General features: G+C 37.6%; 1 protein-coding gene across 2 annotated transcripts in view; it reads left to right on the forward strand.

Moving 5' to 3' along the window:
* TFEC (transcription factor EC) overlaps nt 1-12162 on the forward strand; it is a 144193-nt gene extending 132031 nt beyond the window's left edge. For both annotated transcript variants that reach the window (XM_064447065.1, XM_064447072.1), the window contains 2 exons: nt 6091-6238; nt 7202-12162. In XM_064447065.1, the coding sequence (XP_064303135.1) occupies nt 6091-6238; nt 7202-7582 (529 nt within the window). In that variant the 3' untranslated portion in view covers nt 7583-12162. The remainder of the gene's footprint in view (nt 1-6090; nt 6239-7201) is intronic.
* The last annotated feature ends 4900 nt before the right edge of the window (nt 12163-17062 follow it).

The raw sequence follows: 17062 nt of genomic DNA on the forward strand, positions 1-17062 counted from the left end.
ATAGTTTGGTGCCGGACTGAATTAATCCAAAGAAATGTAAACACATTTTATATATTTGTAGGTGGAAACACATTAATTTGACCAGCTTGTTTTGTTGTCTGAGCAGATCAAAATTATTATTTCTTTCTGGTACGGTCCTGTGTTGCCGAATCATAACTCAGTGTCCTTACCCTCTCTTTCAGTTCTTGCTTTTTCCTTTATAACACTTTACTGTGCCCCCAATATGCCCTCTTCTTCTTTGAAAGAAAGAGATGTGTTATCTCTTACAATACTTTATCTGTAATATTTTATCACACATAGCATTTTCACCTCATATATTGATTTTAGAAGATTCTTCTTATAGTGGGAACTTAGCTGGAAAAGGAGAAACCTTACTGATGCTTGGACTAAAGACAGTGAAGCAAATCAGCCTTTGCATTAAAGAGCAAATACTACTATAACTAAGCCATTGTGGTTAGCATGCCTGTCCCAGTAGGCTTGCTTCGAGAAGATTGCATTCAGAATCAGGAACAGAAAAGGACATTTTTGATGCTACTTGGGAACCTTTTATGATTTATATTTCTTAGAAGTGGGGCGTGGGGTTTTTATTTCACTTTTGTTTTGTTAGTTATATAGTGGACTTGTTTGGCTCCTGCAGAGCTTCCTCAGGGACTTTCTTTTGACTGGCTTAAACCCCTATTCTTTTCACGTTCTTTTTAAAATTTAATTATGAAAAGTGTGGATTACATTGCTTAAATGAATGGGTGTTTTAAGTTCACTTCATCAGCATTAGAAAATGGAGATAAGTTGCAAAGAACTTTGACTCTTTTGTTTAATTTTCAGTGCTTAGATATCCAAGTGGTAGACTGTTCAGAAATGCAAAACAATTTTACAGAATAATTCAAAAATAGAATAAAAAAAGGCCCAAAATACCCAGTCATATTTTGCTGAAAAACTCATAACCTGCTTTTTTTAAATATACCTACCTTTCCATTCATGATTCCTTTGTGTTCAGCCTTTCAGAACCCAGTTTTAGGTGGTTAACAGGACTTCACATTGTGATAGAGTCTGGAAATGCCTATTCAAGAAATGTTTTATGGAAGCTGGACAAGAATTGCCAGAAATACTAAGAAAAAAAAATATTTCTTTTAAGAATTCTAGTCGTTTTACAGAACCAGGATGTGAGAACCACTGTGGGTTGGCCTCACTCTTCCTCTGCTCTCTACCTCTGCCTGTGCCTGACCCGTGTGTTGTCTGTGGACAGACCCACTAACAGCCAGCATGGCCACATTTCTTGTAAAGGAAAAGCTTGTGTACACTCATGCTATTATAAAATGGAAACTTGGTACCCCTTTCAGGAGAATACACTTTGTAATTGTGCAGGTCATCAAAACAAGTACAAAGGTTTCAAAGTATTTCTTTGAGCAAGCATAGTTTAAAGCTAATTTCTCAGAAGTAGGGAAAGAAATGGTCTGCAAACACACTTTCAACTTCACAGATGTATTTATTACTAGTAAATAGTCTGTGGCTGGCAAACTCTGTGACTATCACCCCCTACCAAACTCCGTTTTTGTTAATTAGTTTCAATCTTAGATGATCAGATGCTTTTGTCCTTCCTACAGGAGTTCAACTTGTGTAAACTAGTGAAGCTCCTTTGACTTCAACAAGTTACCTTAATGGAAATGAGCTGAAGATCAGTGTCATGGCTATGCTTCCTTTCTGAATGAGAAACTCTCCTAGAGTTACATGTTTGGGTCTGGGCATCTGAGCTTTGTAGAGAGATTCAACTGGCAAAGTTAGGAGGAGATAGGGTTCAGGGACTAATAAAACACAATGTGTTTTTTACTTATTTGCTACTTGTCCATGTAAAACATGTTAAGTGTGGTAGTTCTCTTTTAAATAAACTAGATTATAACACATGCCTAGCTTGCTAAAAATTTTGAATTATTGTACCACATTCACACACAGAAACAAAGACACAATTCTCCTTTGCAAAGGTCATTGCTGATGACCAGACCTGCAAAACTTCTTACTGCTCTCAACTGACTTATTTCACGTGTAGTTTCCCATGGTATTGACAATAAAAATGAAGTATAAGGAAAAAAAAAGAAAGGAATTAATAGGCAGTGAAAGAAAAGAATTCTTGCCATCTCCCAAGACTAGTTGTTCCATATCGAACTTTGTAGGTTCAAAAGAGTTATAAATGCAACTGTTTTGTCTGTCCTTATAAAGCTGTTTCCAGTGAAATGACTAACAACTGCCAGTGGCTGCTCAGTTTTTAAAGGTTCTCAGATGGGTTTGTAGGCCTTGTCATTTCAAATTTTATCTGTATTATATATTGAGCAAGCACAACATATCAATCTCTTAAGAGCAAAAAACAATTTCCTAGTGCCAGTTTTATAATTTTTCAGATAACTTTATTTGCACCCAATTTAGAATGCATCATTTCCAGAAGAATAATAGAAGACTGGTCAGAGAATTTCTGAATTCTTCTTATGCACTTTCTGTGCTTGGATTTAATCAGTTTTCAAATGCTGAGGTGTTTTTTCCTTCCCATCATAGATGAATCTGCTTGCCTGCCTGCTAAGCAGCGCTAGATGCATTGCAGACTATTGCTATGCAGGTACTGTGCTATTTGTCTTCATCTTTACTGGTTATACTGCTGCCCTTCCAACCCTGCACATCTGCATGGAGCCTCTGTTTCTCCATAGTCCTGTGACTGCTGTATGGTGCTCTGGGCTAAAATGGATGGAGAGTGTCTGCAATGCAGAACCAGCACAGACATCTTCAGTATTTTCTTTTGCTCCTGGTATAGAGAGACATGGAGTGAAAGGCACATTTACTTCTAAGGTCACCAGCTGATCCTTTGCTGTGTTGCCTTCAGACATTGGAAGATTTAACTTCAGTATTCCTCATTTGATAAGACACCAACCAGTATATGTATATATGTGTAGAGATGTAGAAGATATGTGGGATACACGCACAGCCACACGCATGCATACACAATAAAATAAGTTTCTTAAATGATAATAGTAACCACAGCATTTTCATCCTAGATATCCATGACGGTTTTGTGTCTCAGATTTGTAAATACTACCACAAGAGATACCTACTTATACGTATCTCATGCAGACGCTGACCAGATCCATCTCTCTGGCAGTCTGAATCCAGGAATTAGCCCTCTAGTGAAGATTTATTTCAACTTATGAGAAAAAATATCATTACCATATATGTAAAAATTCAAGCTCTCAAGGTAACATGAACTAAAATTAAGCAATATCACAAAGGTTGTCAATTATGTGTAACATGAATAACTTTCATCACAAAAAGATGCCAAATACAGCCATGAATTTATACGTCAATGAGAAAAATTAAAGATATTTTTGTCTGAATTTGATTTTGAATTAATAATATTTTATAATTGACATGATTTTTTGTGAAATCACTATGACATATTTGCCACATATGCGATATATGCATACTTTTCTCCTGCTGTTGCATGTCTTAATTATTTCCATTTTGCCAGCTATGGATTAATTTCTACTTTCATAGTGCTACATTTTTATGTTCAGACCATCAGTCCAAAACTGGCTTGGTTTTGTCTTAATTACATGCTCAGAGGAGCTGACCCACCTTACCTATGCAGATCGTGTTTCTCCAGAGTTTATGACACAGGTTTTTCTGTCACTGTAGCGCTTTTCAAAGTTGCCATGAAAATGTCCTAAATCAGTTGTTTTCACCTGAAATTAAAACAAAAGCCTACTGTAATTCTGAGCTGGATATAGCACGTATAGGTCATATCTGAGATGGCAGTGGAGATTCCCGGTTTGAAATGTTGTTTTTCTCTTAACTTCATCTGCTCTGATTTATTCAGGAGTGCTCTGGTGTAGGCAGACAGGCACCTCACTGCCTTTCAAGCTCCACTGCAATTTGGGTGTAGAGGAGGGACCGCTCAGTATTTTGCCTCTCGAGGTCTGAAGAAAACAAGATTAATAATGTGGTGATGGTAGTCAAGATTTGTCCAGAAAATAAGCATCATGTGTACTAAAAATTCCCTTAACCTTTACAGTTTGAACATAGGGTTCCCACGTGCAAGGAGAAAGCCCTCTCCTAGGAGGGAGTCCATGGGATGCTGGCAGGAAAATGTTATGTCCTCCCTCCTGGACAAGGCGTACAGGGAAAGGAAGGAGGAGGCAGAAGAATTACCAAGAGATGATTCAGCTGTCACAAGGGAGACAGGTTCTGCTCTTGGCTCCCACTCCCACCTCTGCTTTAGTTTCTTTGACCAGGGATGGTCTAAATGAGACAACATGCCCACTTCAGTGCACAGCCTCTGACGTTTTGGCTTTGTAGCCGGCAGGGTCTGAGACAATAGTTATTTTCTCTCTGACCTCCTCTCCTTCTAATCCCAAAAGCTGTGCGTTCCTGGCCCATATCACTGAGGCGAGGGGAAGTCCCAGTGTGCTGGAGCCCCACGGTTTGTGTGCTGCCCAGAGAGGACAGAGATGTGAATCTGAGCCCTGTCTGATCAAAAAGCTGGTTCTCCCAAATCTCTAGCAAATGAACTAAATACTAGGATATGGTTAAACACTGTGATGCTTTATTACAATTACAAATAATTTTGCATATTCTTCTGAGCATCTTTAAAGCTGTCAGCTCCATAAGGTTTTATCCCTAGTACAGTGCCTCAGGAAAGGCCGGGTGGTCTGGGTCCCCAAACCCTGTACCTGCCTGGCTTTTGCCCTGTGCATTCAGTAGGAAGACAACTGCCTTAGTGGTGGTCTGTAAGGGTGCTTAGCCTTGGGGTAAGGGTGCAAAGTTCCTTAGGTGTTTACTCTGAGAGGCTGAATGTAAAGCATAGACACTTCTGCAGCAAATCCACACCAGATCACAGTTCTACCCACCAGAGGTGCACGTGTGAGTAGGAGCAAGTCTCATGAACTAAAGCAACCAAGTAATAATGGAAAGTGATTGACTAGAGTATAATTAATATTTTTTTTACTCTATAAATGCAGTGTATATGTTTTCCAAATAGGTACAAAAAAATAATGCACTAATCTGATTACTTGTTACTCCCAACTTCAGTCTTACTGGTTTAAATAGCTTTTCCCTTTTCAGGTTGCTTTAAAGGACCAGAACCTCTGCCAATCTTCTGCTTGGTCTAAGCCATTTTGCAGTGCTGTGCATAGTTTGGAAAAACCCTTCTGTCTGTATATTTAATGTAGTGGGCCCATCCTGTATCATAAAATACTGAACTTTATTAGAAATTAAACACTTTCAACAAACTTAATTCTTGTTCCAAGGCCTCCAAGACCTTACATAAAGGAATACATGGAAAGTCGATAGAAGGGTACATGAAAGTCCTTAAATATATGCATTTGAACAAGTCTACTGTTGTTAGTAAGACTGGTTGTAAGCTGGAAGTTAAACCATGTTTTCCTGAATGATGGACAGGTTTAATCTTATTTTTTTGCAAGGCTTTTATTTGAGTTAGGGTCTGCATGTAGCTGTGGATTTTAATTTGGTTTATATTGTTTCAAGATTTTTGAATGGGATTTGTGTCATTCCATAGCAATTATGGTTACCAAAGTGTGATTTGTCTGGTCTATCATCAATGAGGAGAGGCATTCAGCACAGACCCTTTTTTTCTCAACAAGCATAAAAGCAACCTCATTAGTAAGTCAGGTAAAAGGAGTAGTATATTCAAAATGATCTTTAAAAATTTAGGCTTAAGTCCTCAGTAATGTATATTTCCTAGTTCATTAATGCAGAAATACTGCACATAGATTTTAATCTTAGAGTTAATAATAAAAGCAATTTTCACTAAAAATATAAAAACTGTAATGGTAGAATCATGATATTGCATTTAGCTCTTCCACAAAAAGTCACTTTATTACTTTCTTTTGACACTTATTTTCATTCTGGGATTAATTTTACTATATAAGGGCTTCTTAACTATTCTATTAAAATTTCCATTCAGAAGCAATAATATCTAAGAGTGAATAATAGTCATGTAAATCATTATTTCATATTAATGTAAAAGATTTTGTAAGTTCTTATGAATTCTGCTGACATGCACAATTGTGAAAAGGTTATCTCTACATTCTGCAGTGATATGCGCTGGAACAAAGGAACTATTTTAAAAGCATCAGTGGAGTACATCAAGTGGCTACAAAAAGAACAACAGAGAGCCAGAGAATTAGAACACAGGCAGAAGAAATTAGAGCATGCTAACAGAAGACTTCTACTCCGAATTCAGGTTTGTATAAGAGCATTGCCATGAACTACAAAGCTTTCTCAGTACTTACCCCTCATCAAGCTTTATTAATCTATATGATTTTTCCCCAAATGACATTTATTAAAAATGAACTGGCTTTCCCTATTTATTGCTGTGTATATTGGGGAGGGGGTATTTTTTAGATTTCTAGGAAATTCCTTTGATAATTAGACCTTACATAAAGGAATGCATGGAAAGTTAGTAAAGTATTTGTACAAAGAGTTTCCTTATGTATGTACTAGAGCCAGAGGAAGACAAAAAAAGGAAGAAAAATATATATCCCTGCAGCCAAAAATTGATACTGGGCACAAAATTCCCTTTAGTATTTTCATTTTCCCTTTTAACGATTTCACACATTCCTTGGGTATAGTGTGCCATGTAACATCTGGATATGGTCCTGCATGGCTTGAAATGCAGGATTTGAATACAGACGCATATGAAGGTGAGATAGATAGATAGATAGACAGATAGATAGATAGATAGATAGATAGATAGATAGATAGATAGATAGATAGATAGATAGATAATAGATAGACAGACTTAAAATCAGTCACCTTATATATGGTGATTTACACATATATTTGTATATCATAAGCATAATCAAGTAAAGTATCTTCTGTTCCTCTGGATAGCAGTGGACAACGAACGAGAAAGTTGCAATGTTCTTCTGTCACCTTTATTGGATTCAGTATGCAACAGCTTTAAAGAGGCTGTCCTACCTCCTGTTCTTGTAGGACAGTTGCTTAACGACAGGAAGGGAAATAAAAATACTCGAGTGGCAAATGTTCATAGATTAACAATTTCATATTTTAAGATGTGCTCTCACAACTGGACAAAAGGTAAAATTAATTTGCGTGTACAACCCTTAGACTTATTGCGATAGTTCTGAAAACACTGTTTTGTCTTTTAAAGTCATTATCTAACTGTTTTTTTAAAAAATGTTAGGAACTAGAGATCCAGGCACGTGCACACGGCCTTCCAGTCATGTCTTCACTCAGTGCTGTCGATTTAGCTGCACAGGTCATCAAGCAACAGTCTTATCCAGAGGAGAACTCTGTAGACTACTCCCAACAAATGCCTCTGGCACATGGACAAAATTCTGATGTTTGCGATGGATCTACAGCCTTTTCTGATCCACTTTCACACTTCACGGATTTGTCCTTCAGTGCAGCTTTAAAAGAAGAACAACGGCTAGAGGAAATTTTACTGGATGACACCGTGTCACCATTTGGAACAGACCCACTCTTGTCCTCTACATCCCCAGCCGCATCGAAGGAGAGCAGCAGGAGAAGCAGCTTTAGCACAGATGAAGGAGATGATTTATAAAAGCAGAAAGGGCCTCATACTTCTCTAAACCACTTGCTAGAAGACTGAGTTGAACATAAGCATGGTGTTTATGCTTATTTTAAATATGAATAAGGAAAGCCACCGTGAAGATAAGTTACTACATGACAAGGGTTTAAATCAGCACTTACTTCACAGGAAATTGAGATGGACATGAACTCATATCACTTTGTCCCAGATTTACACCCTCTGTTCGCAGCTGACATTTGCACAAATCCTTCTTCACTGGGATGTTTTTACTATTGTTCCATGACTTTTTACAGCCCTATGAGAATGGCTACCACAAAAGGAATGCCCATGTTATAAAAGTGTATTCAAACTCTCCCTTCAATCTGCATTCACGATTCTCTGCTATAAACATGAGTTTTAGTCACTTTTTAATTTCTCTTTTTTTATATAACTAAAAATTCTACAAAATGTGAAGCAAGAGGGAATTATTTTAGCTGGGTACTATAGAGATGTTACAGATTTTAAATCTGAAAAAACAGATGGCAATGCTTTCATACAAGTGAAGTGGGCATGACATTTAAACTGCATAGGCTTCTCTTTAAAAGGAGACAATCCAGTAAACGTTTCATGGAATTCCATTTTTTTTAATTTCCTTTGTAGAAAAAGAACAGGCTTTTAATATATATTTTAATGATGCAGAAAAAAAAAAATGGAAACTAACACAATGACAGAGACTCAAACAAACTCAGAGAAAGATGCGACATTTCAGCAGAAAGACTGTATGGATGTACAATTTGATAGAAATGCTCTGTGTTACAACGAGCACAAGTTAAAAAAAAACACTACCAGTGACAGTGCTATGTCAGCTGCTTATTCCAAGAATATTCAAACTGTGTCCTTTTTTGTGTGGAAGAGATTAGAATTCAAAAACATGACAGTGTGCTCCTAGACAACACTTTCAGTGTCCTTTGGCAGCACAGTAAGGTTTTTCCAAAGGGACTCTATCTGTATGCATGCCCCTAATCCATTTGGAAATGGAGGGAAATGGCAAGATTCCCATTGCATACACTTGAAACAAACATTTCAAATTTGGGTTTGGATTCACTACAGAAAAGCTGAAGAGGAAGACTCTTCAAACTGAAGAACTGTTGATGTGATGCTCTGCTGTTCATAACTAGCTTGCTAGGAAGGGGTGTTCAGAAAATGTGTTTTGATGACTCAGTAAAGGCTTGGCAGTTGGAGGGCAGGTAGAAGGCATATCATTTCTACACATAGTGAAATTCTGGAGGGTGATGCATGTTCCTGGAGGACATTAAGTGCAATCATTCTAATTGTAATATTAATACATGGGAAAATAAGCTGGCACAGGTTCTTCATAGCTTTTCCTCAACCAGAGCCAAAAGATCACATTAGGGACTTCTCTAATGATTCAAAATATGTTTCAAAAGTGTGTATTAATTTTGCTGTCACTGAGCCTGCCTCATGGCCCAGAAGTGTCACAGGATTGGAAAGAGTAAGAAGAGATTAAAATGGATTGTTGTCTCTGTGTTAACTTGTTAAAAAGTGTTTAAACATATTACCCAAGAACAGAGCAATCGTTTCCTCCTATTGCCTCTTCTGCTATTGGTACCTGGGTCCTCCTCACAGTCCTTGAGAGGTTTGTGTTCCTCCAGGGCCGCAGCCCGTTCCTGACCAACCCAGATAGCGACACAGTAGTTTTTTAAATGGAAAGTTATCAGTGGGATAATAAATTATGTCTGGATGGCTATGAAGGATGATGGAGTATCCAATTTCACAAGAATATTTATGTTTTTAGGAAACTCAAGGATTTCTATGAGCCTATGCAAACTACTTGGATGTAAGCTGAACAGAACAGAACTGATCATGTTACTCATGTGTGGGGTCCCAGACAGCCCAGCACACACCTGACCCTCAGAAGCAGCTAAGATATGCTTCCACTGCATGGTTAAAAATAATAACAACAACCACCTTCTGGTAATTTTTTTTTAATGTGGACAAAAGGGGTGGAACGGCACCTGAGAATTAACCAAAGGTACTGATAGTACTGATCAGCATTTTGATTGGAGTGCTTCTATAAGAAGAGGAACAACTTTGTCATAGTTTTACCAAAGACTAGCTAATATTGACATTTGAACACAAAATATGATAAACTAAAAGTAAAATTTTTGCCCACATTATGTCTCTTCTAGGATGCATTTCAACCGATGAAAGGAGGGGATACTTGGTTGACAGCATATGCCATCTGTCCTTGTACTGCAGTTTCTAATACATTAGTTCTAAATACACCAGTGTGGATTGCTCATAATGGAGAAAAAGAAATTAAATATGAATGTATTACATGATTTTCCCATTGAACTTTTACACGGGAGTTAGACCATACTTCTGAACTGTATTGACTTTAAGTAACTTCCTGAATTTCATCACTTCTGTAAGCACTGTTCTAATAAAAACCAATTATAGTGTTTCCATTAAATTTTTTAAAGTCGATTTTCATCCTTCTGACAATTGCTCCAGTCTGAAGCACCAGATTTTTTCTCTCTTCTTGCATGAGAAACTTAACAGAAAATTGTGAATGCTTCTTTTGCAATATTCCGCCATTGCATCTATCATTAAGCATATTCAAGCTCTCTTCATTCACACAAAATCCCCAACCCCACTGCCCAAAACACTAAACGTATCCACACCTGCAGGTGTGTATTATGGCGATGTTGTTTCACTACCATTACATTTTTTCTCATAGGAAGTAATCAGAATTAATAATTTAGCTAACAACTATAACCTGTATTACAGCATCACCCTTAAAATTAAGTGGCAGGGCGCAAGAAAGAGTAATCTAGGACATTGTGGGGGTGAATAGGTGGTACGGAAGGCATTTGGATGTGTGTGCTGGTAACCATATCCCAGACTTTCTGGAGTAAGTGCTCCCTCTCCCACCCCAGATTTGGTGAGCTTGTTGGGAAGCTGAGAGGACTGTTGGAGCAGAGCAGACTGTGGTCCTACCATCTTGCACAGAGGAAAGGGATTTCATGGCTACAGGGACAAATCCTGCTGTCCTTCCTCAGGCAGAATTTCTTTGCTATCCAAGTGAGTTCTATTGGACTAAAATGTGGCGCAAGCGAAATACACTTTTTAGCTATTTCCCACAGAGATCTGTTTAAGGAAATCTCATGAAAGAGGTGCATAATATGTCTGTGGCTCTGGGCCTAGAAAAGAATTTAAAGACGTATGGAGTTTGACCTCAAGCAGGGCAGGGGGTAAGGGGAACCGGCTATTTTTGTCAAGACGTATTAAATGAAGAGTTTTTGCTTGTTTTCAGTAACAGCTGTTCGAAGCTGGTGGACATATTCCTACAGAATACACAAAAGAGTGGACTGATAATTACACAAAAGGAAAGGGAGTTGAAATATTAACATCCTGTTTAATTCATGAAATGGATATAGATACTATACTACGAAGAGAAACCTAAATTATTTCATTGTGCATAGCATGGATAGTGTGAAAAGCTACAGAAAGTGCGAACAGTTTTAACAAACAGGAACACAGTTGCTTTATATAGTAAAATAACTAAGTATAATTCAGTCATTTAATCTTAATAAGAACATTGTTATTATAATACATTTTGACTTTAATAGGGCTGTATATATGAATGGAGGATGTAAAATTATTGTAATTTAAAATTATGTTAAGTCTCTTAGATAAGTAAAGGCATTTACATTACTATTATGAGACTGTAGAATATTTTTATAATAATTGCTATTTTTCATTGTTAACCGTATCTTGTTTTCTAAGTCAATGTATGCAGATAGAATGTCCTTTATTATGCACTGTACATGAAATCTTTTTAAAATTACATTTTATACATGCTGGTATTTTATGTTTATTATATGAATACAATTAAAGGACTGAAATTAAAACATCTTTTTATATGTCCCTTGTGAAACTTCACTATCCAGTCCCTCAAAGAATGCCATCACAAGACAATATAATAACATCCGCTAAGAACATCTGAGATACCTAACAGACAAAACACTTCACAACTGCTAAACATTTAGTCCATTATGATACATCATGATCCAGTAGCCTCCCATTAATAAAAATAATTGATACATTCTTTAATATGGTCTCCTGCCATCTGCTTATTCCTGCTGCTAAGGCTTTGATTTATGGAAAGTGTTTTCAGAATGTTGCAAAATTGCTAGCAGGCATGATGATATCAGTTAAATCACTAAGAAGCTCTACAAAAACCTTTTAATGTACTAGATGTTCCCCAGACAATCTAGGATAAACAGAATATTGTATTTTAAGATGTAAAACATTTTCTTAAAGCTGATAATTAGGTAGCATTTGGCACTAAAAGATACTCTTACTTAATGAATTAAGTAAGGATTTGGATTGCATTTTGAATTCCTAATATCAAAAGTGCTGCTTTCTTCAGAAGATATTTGGTGCTTTCTGTGCATGAAATGATGCAAAAGTTGTGGAGTAGTAATATATATTTCAGCTGTAGTTTTGTAATAGTTCATTGTTTCATGTAAAATAGTGCTCATTGTTTGTGTACATCAGATAATCATTCTATTTGTAATAAAGATGTTCTCCAGGCTCTTTACTGCATCAAATCATTAAGACACCCCTATCAGTATTAAAACAGAATATTATTATAAATTTTATTTAAAGTTCAGTGATTAGCCATGGAAAGAAGCTTTGCTTTTTTACATATTTATTATGCACTTAGGATTTGATCATAAAAGGTACTCAGCTCCTTTGTGAGGGACTGAGAGTCCTCAGTTCTCTTTGAAGAAAGGCAATGCTCAGCCTGTTGCAGACTCAGACACTTAATGATTAAATAAACAGTATCAGAAAATAAAATCAAAAGTTATTTCAGAGATTAGAAAAGCACTATGTGATACACTGCTTGATTAAAAGTAGTGATATTTGCAACTGACAGACAAACAGATTTAATGTCAGCATCATCTGTACTGACAACCAATGGGAGATTAGGGGAAAACATATGAAGTTGTGATAATAATCAGACCAAGAGTCTAATTATAAAGGAGGCTGCAGCAGTGAAGTATGCTAAAGCTTATTGGTTAAATCACTGGTACCCATCAAGTTAAATATATATCAGTTTCATTAATTGGTAACCACAAGACAAGTGTTCTATATTCAGGGCGGTGATGATTTTGATATAATCCACCTCATTGTGGTTAAGTATATGATTCATGTAATAAGAAAAAGGTGCCTCCAGGCTATTGTTCCTAGCATGGATTAAAATTTACATATTGCTTCTCCTTATGTCAAAACATCTGGTGCCTGCAAATGCTAACATTTTGTTAAAAAGTTTCACGAGATAGGAAAAATGGATTGGAAACATTGTATGTGAATCATTCAAGCATTACAATGGAATAAGAGGCTGAGTTATGAACAGGCAGCTTGAACAATAGTATAATCAGCAAGATTCATATGCTCATGAGTTTGATAGGCAACACTTTGTATAAGAAGGGGAAATGCCCCAAATCATAAGTAACCAGTATTTTTTTAAATGACATTGAGATATATCATCTCACTTACTTTCCAAACGGCATTTTTCCCCCAAATAAGATCTCTGTACCTAAGTATATGTAGTTAGTGCTAAAATTGTGGCTAATACATTAATTTCTTTCATGCACTATAGCATGCTGCCATCCCTACCTGCCATGTAGTTTCCTCTGAAAGTTTCATTACTATTATTTTTACTCTCTGATTTTACAGCAGTATATCAGGGTTTGGCAGGGTAGACCTCAAAAGATTTGGATGGCCAGTTACCCTAATCATCTTCTTTCCTTGGAAAATCTAACATTCCTTGTATCAGCGCCTAGACCCTAGACTGAAGGTCTTTTCCTCTTTGATTTCTATGTGGGACTTAAAATGTTAATTTTCACTTATTAAAAAAATATATATTTTTTTTGTTCTAGGTTATCCAAAAAGCTACATCACAGTTTGCTACAATTAGCAGATAGATTAATGTTGGAAACTTCCCTTTGTGTGAAAGGAGGCAATAAACAGTGTTTTCTGTGAAGTGCCTTGATTCAAGTGACACCATATCTATTAGTTTTCTGGAATCAAAACGTAAACATTCCTAAACGGGTATTGTGTTTGCAAAAGAGGAACCATTCAAAAAGTAATGGCTCCCTCAAAGTGCTTTTGCATTTTAAAAATTTACTCCTTGAATTAGAAATTTACTTTCTCTTTTAGGCCTCTGGAGTTCAAGTATGTAACATTTATGTGCCCTAAGTCACCCCGCACTGATACCCCCAAGGATGTCCCAGGACTGCGTGTTTGTGCAACGCAGGCGGCTGTGATGGCAATCACTCTTTTCTGCAACCAGTCCCACTGCTGGCAGAGTCAAACGACCAAAGCTTCTGGTGGTGAGCCCTATCCTCCCATCTCTCCAGGCAGGAACACCTCTCCCCAGCCTCACTTTCCACCTGGATGTCTTCCTTGAAGCTGGCACAGGTCTCCTCACAGTCCTGCCTCAAACCCAGAGCAGGGTCACCTTGCAACCCTGCTAACAGGATCAAAATCCATAAGTACAAACCTGAGGTTACACAGTCTGTTTGCCTATGATAGTGAGCAAGGATTTGGCAACGCGCCTGACCTCCTCTGCCCACCTCCCAGGCTTCCTCCCACTGAGCCTGAGCAGGGTTTCAACAAGAGGCTAGCCAAAGCCCAGCGCAGGCCAAGAGCTCTCCCTACGACAAACCCTGTGAGAACACTAATTTTGTGTTAATGGTGGGTTAACATGAATTTTGTGTGGTTGGTTTTTTTTTTAAAGCATTTTACATGAACGCTTGTACATTGTGTTTACTTGTAATGGACTTGCCTTCAGTTACCAAAAGTTTCCAAATTATTTAAGTTTAATATACAGAATTTGGAAAAAATCTGTTAGCTAAAACTATTTGACATATTTACTCTCCCAGGAGTAAACTGAGTTAAAGGAAATGTGCCTTTTTAAAACATGAGATGGTAACGTTAAAAATTCTTAATATAATGTATTTTTATCAATTAGTTGATCTGTGGGACGGGCATCTTTCCCTATCATTATGGGGAGGAACCTGCATTGCTACAGACCCATTTGTAGTGTAAAGTGAATACCCAAAGCCATGGCAGAAATACCATTCCATCATTTCTACTGCAGGACAGCTAATATATACAGCCAGCTCGCTATAAAAACAAACTGACGCAAAGAAATTCAGTCTTACTGCAAAGTAAAGTAAGCGCGGTCAGCTGTAAGCATGGATCAGAGAACTGACTTCTGCAATAAACTCTCAAGGGGCATTGTCACCACTTGGGAATTTACACTCTAAATTACACTAAATTTGACTTGCTTTTTGCAGCGGGTAGAGCATCCTTTGGGCAAGTGAAAGCAAAGCCTGAGACAATTGAAGTTAAGGAGCATGGAAAACAAAAGAAGATACATTCTTGATCCCAAAATATCACTAATGGGATCTGGTGTGCCCAAAGGAAGTTCTCTGCTCAAGGGCAAACGTCAGCCTGAAAAGCAGGCAGAGGAGTACTGGGCTGGGCTCTGGCAGAGCCTGTCCCTTCCCACAGGAAAAGAAAGGAGCTTATTTCAGGATATTTGCAGCTTCCACTGGGGTAAGTTACAAGTACCTCTCCTCACCCCCTTCTCTCACATCATTCTCTTCCTTTTCAAACTGCCAAATTCTAGAGGATAAACCACAAATAATCCTTCTTCCCATCCTATGTTCTTCCTTCTCCAGAGGCTGGTGCAAATTTGTGGAGCATCAGCTCCTCATGCTTGTGAGAGACCAGCTGCTGCCTCAAGCTGAACCTGGCAGGTTGGTCAGTGGTTTAACAGGTTGGTAGCTGTGAAACAATGCCAATGTACTGCTGGTGACAAGTAATTATGTGATAATTTAAAAGACCAGAAATGGTCTTCTACATATCTTGATCCTCAATATTACCAAGAGTGGGAATGCAAATAAACTTATTTGCCCTTTAAGCCTTGCCATTTCAGAGGAACTAACTTAGTTTTGGTGCTCAGTGTATTGAAATCCAGAAATAAATAGATGTTTGGTTCTGTTAGGCCGATGAAATCCCAAAATGGATGGTTATTGGCTGTCAGCAATTTTCAGTGTTACCAGGAGGTGCACGTGGCTTGCTCTTGATAACCTTGCTGGTGGGGTGGGAGCAGACATTACATCAAGGGCCTGTTGTATTTACTGGGGACTTTCTTCTAAATATAGGTTTTTATGCCTGAGCTTACAAAATTATCTTTTTGATAGGCCAATAAAAAATGCTTATTATTGCAGCTATCAGCTTCATGTCCTATGTTGCCAGTGTAGCAAGGCAGAGAAGTAAGTATATTTCACATTAAAATATTTGCAAAAATGTGCCTGTTTGGTCTTTCCCCTTCAAAGCCCATTTTCTGAAGGAGATGTCTGGAGTCTCAGTACAGGCCATGCATTAATTTGTTTTGGGGAACTAAATTCTTAAGCAAACTGATAACAAGTGATTGGGGATGGTTCACAGACTGTTTCTGTGAGACTACAGCTTTCTTATAATTCTTTCTGTCTTTGCATAACTGTATTTTTGAAGTGCTTGTTCCATCTAGAGAATTTAAAAGCACAGAGACAGCGATCTGATTGACAGCTATTGCCCTAATCAGATTTATATATGTACTCTAAAATATGGACACAGATTCTGTGTACCAAAATAATGAAGATCCTCAGTGTCCTCCTCAAATTCAGTTCTGGTACATGGACCAAAGATGTTACTCAGAGAGTGGCACAAGGAACTGACCTTGTAGAAAGCATTGCAGTGATATTACACTTTCCCAGGCTGAGACCAGGGTGTCTTTCCTCCTTTATGAAGTAACTTCATAAACATCAATTTTCTGTTCCATTATTGGAGCACATCTGCTACTAAGAGGCTGTGGAAGTCCTATTACTATTTAGCACAAGGTCCTATGGTATCTTCCTCGTCTATAAAATATAGGGATACTTAGGTCTGTATTATAAATAATAATACACGTATGTGGTGCCTGATTCTAATGATGTAATTCAGTTTCAGACTTTTACTGCCATTCATAAACTGCTTCAGCAGACTTCTGGTAATTTATGATATCAATGGAGCCCCTTAAATTACATCCTAGATTCTGCCATGTATTGCCCTATGAAAGAAAATGGCTTTGTATCCAATATCACTGTAAGAGGAGTGCTAAAGGGAGAATGAACCTAAAGTCAAGTGCCCTTTATTGACAGTGAATATTGCCTTCACAGTGTGCAATATGTGAGAACTGAACACTTGAAGACAACTGCTGTAATCCTCAACTTAGTTGTTTGCTTTGAAACTGTGGAGTTTCCTAGCACTGGTTTGAAATAAGCTTGTCAGAGTCACAGGGAAGGTGAGGCCATCTTTCACTGTGTTGTACTTTTTGGACCCACAGCTTCTAACTCTGAGAATGTCGGGGCCAAGAGCTGTTGCAAAATT

The sequence above is a fragment of the Phalacrocorax carbo genome, chromosome 1, assembly GCF_963921805.1.
Source record: "Phalacrocorax carbo chromosome 1, bPhaCar2.1, whole genome shotgun sequence".
In the NCBI taxonomy this organism is placed as follows: Eukaryota; Metazoa; Chordata; class Aves; order Suliformes; family Phalacrocoracidae; genus Phalacrocorax; species Phalacrocorax carbo.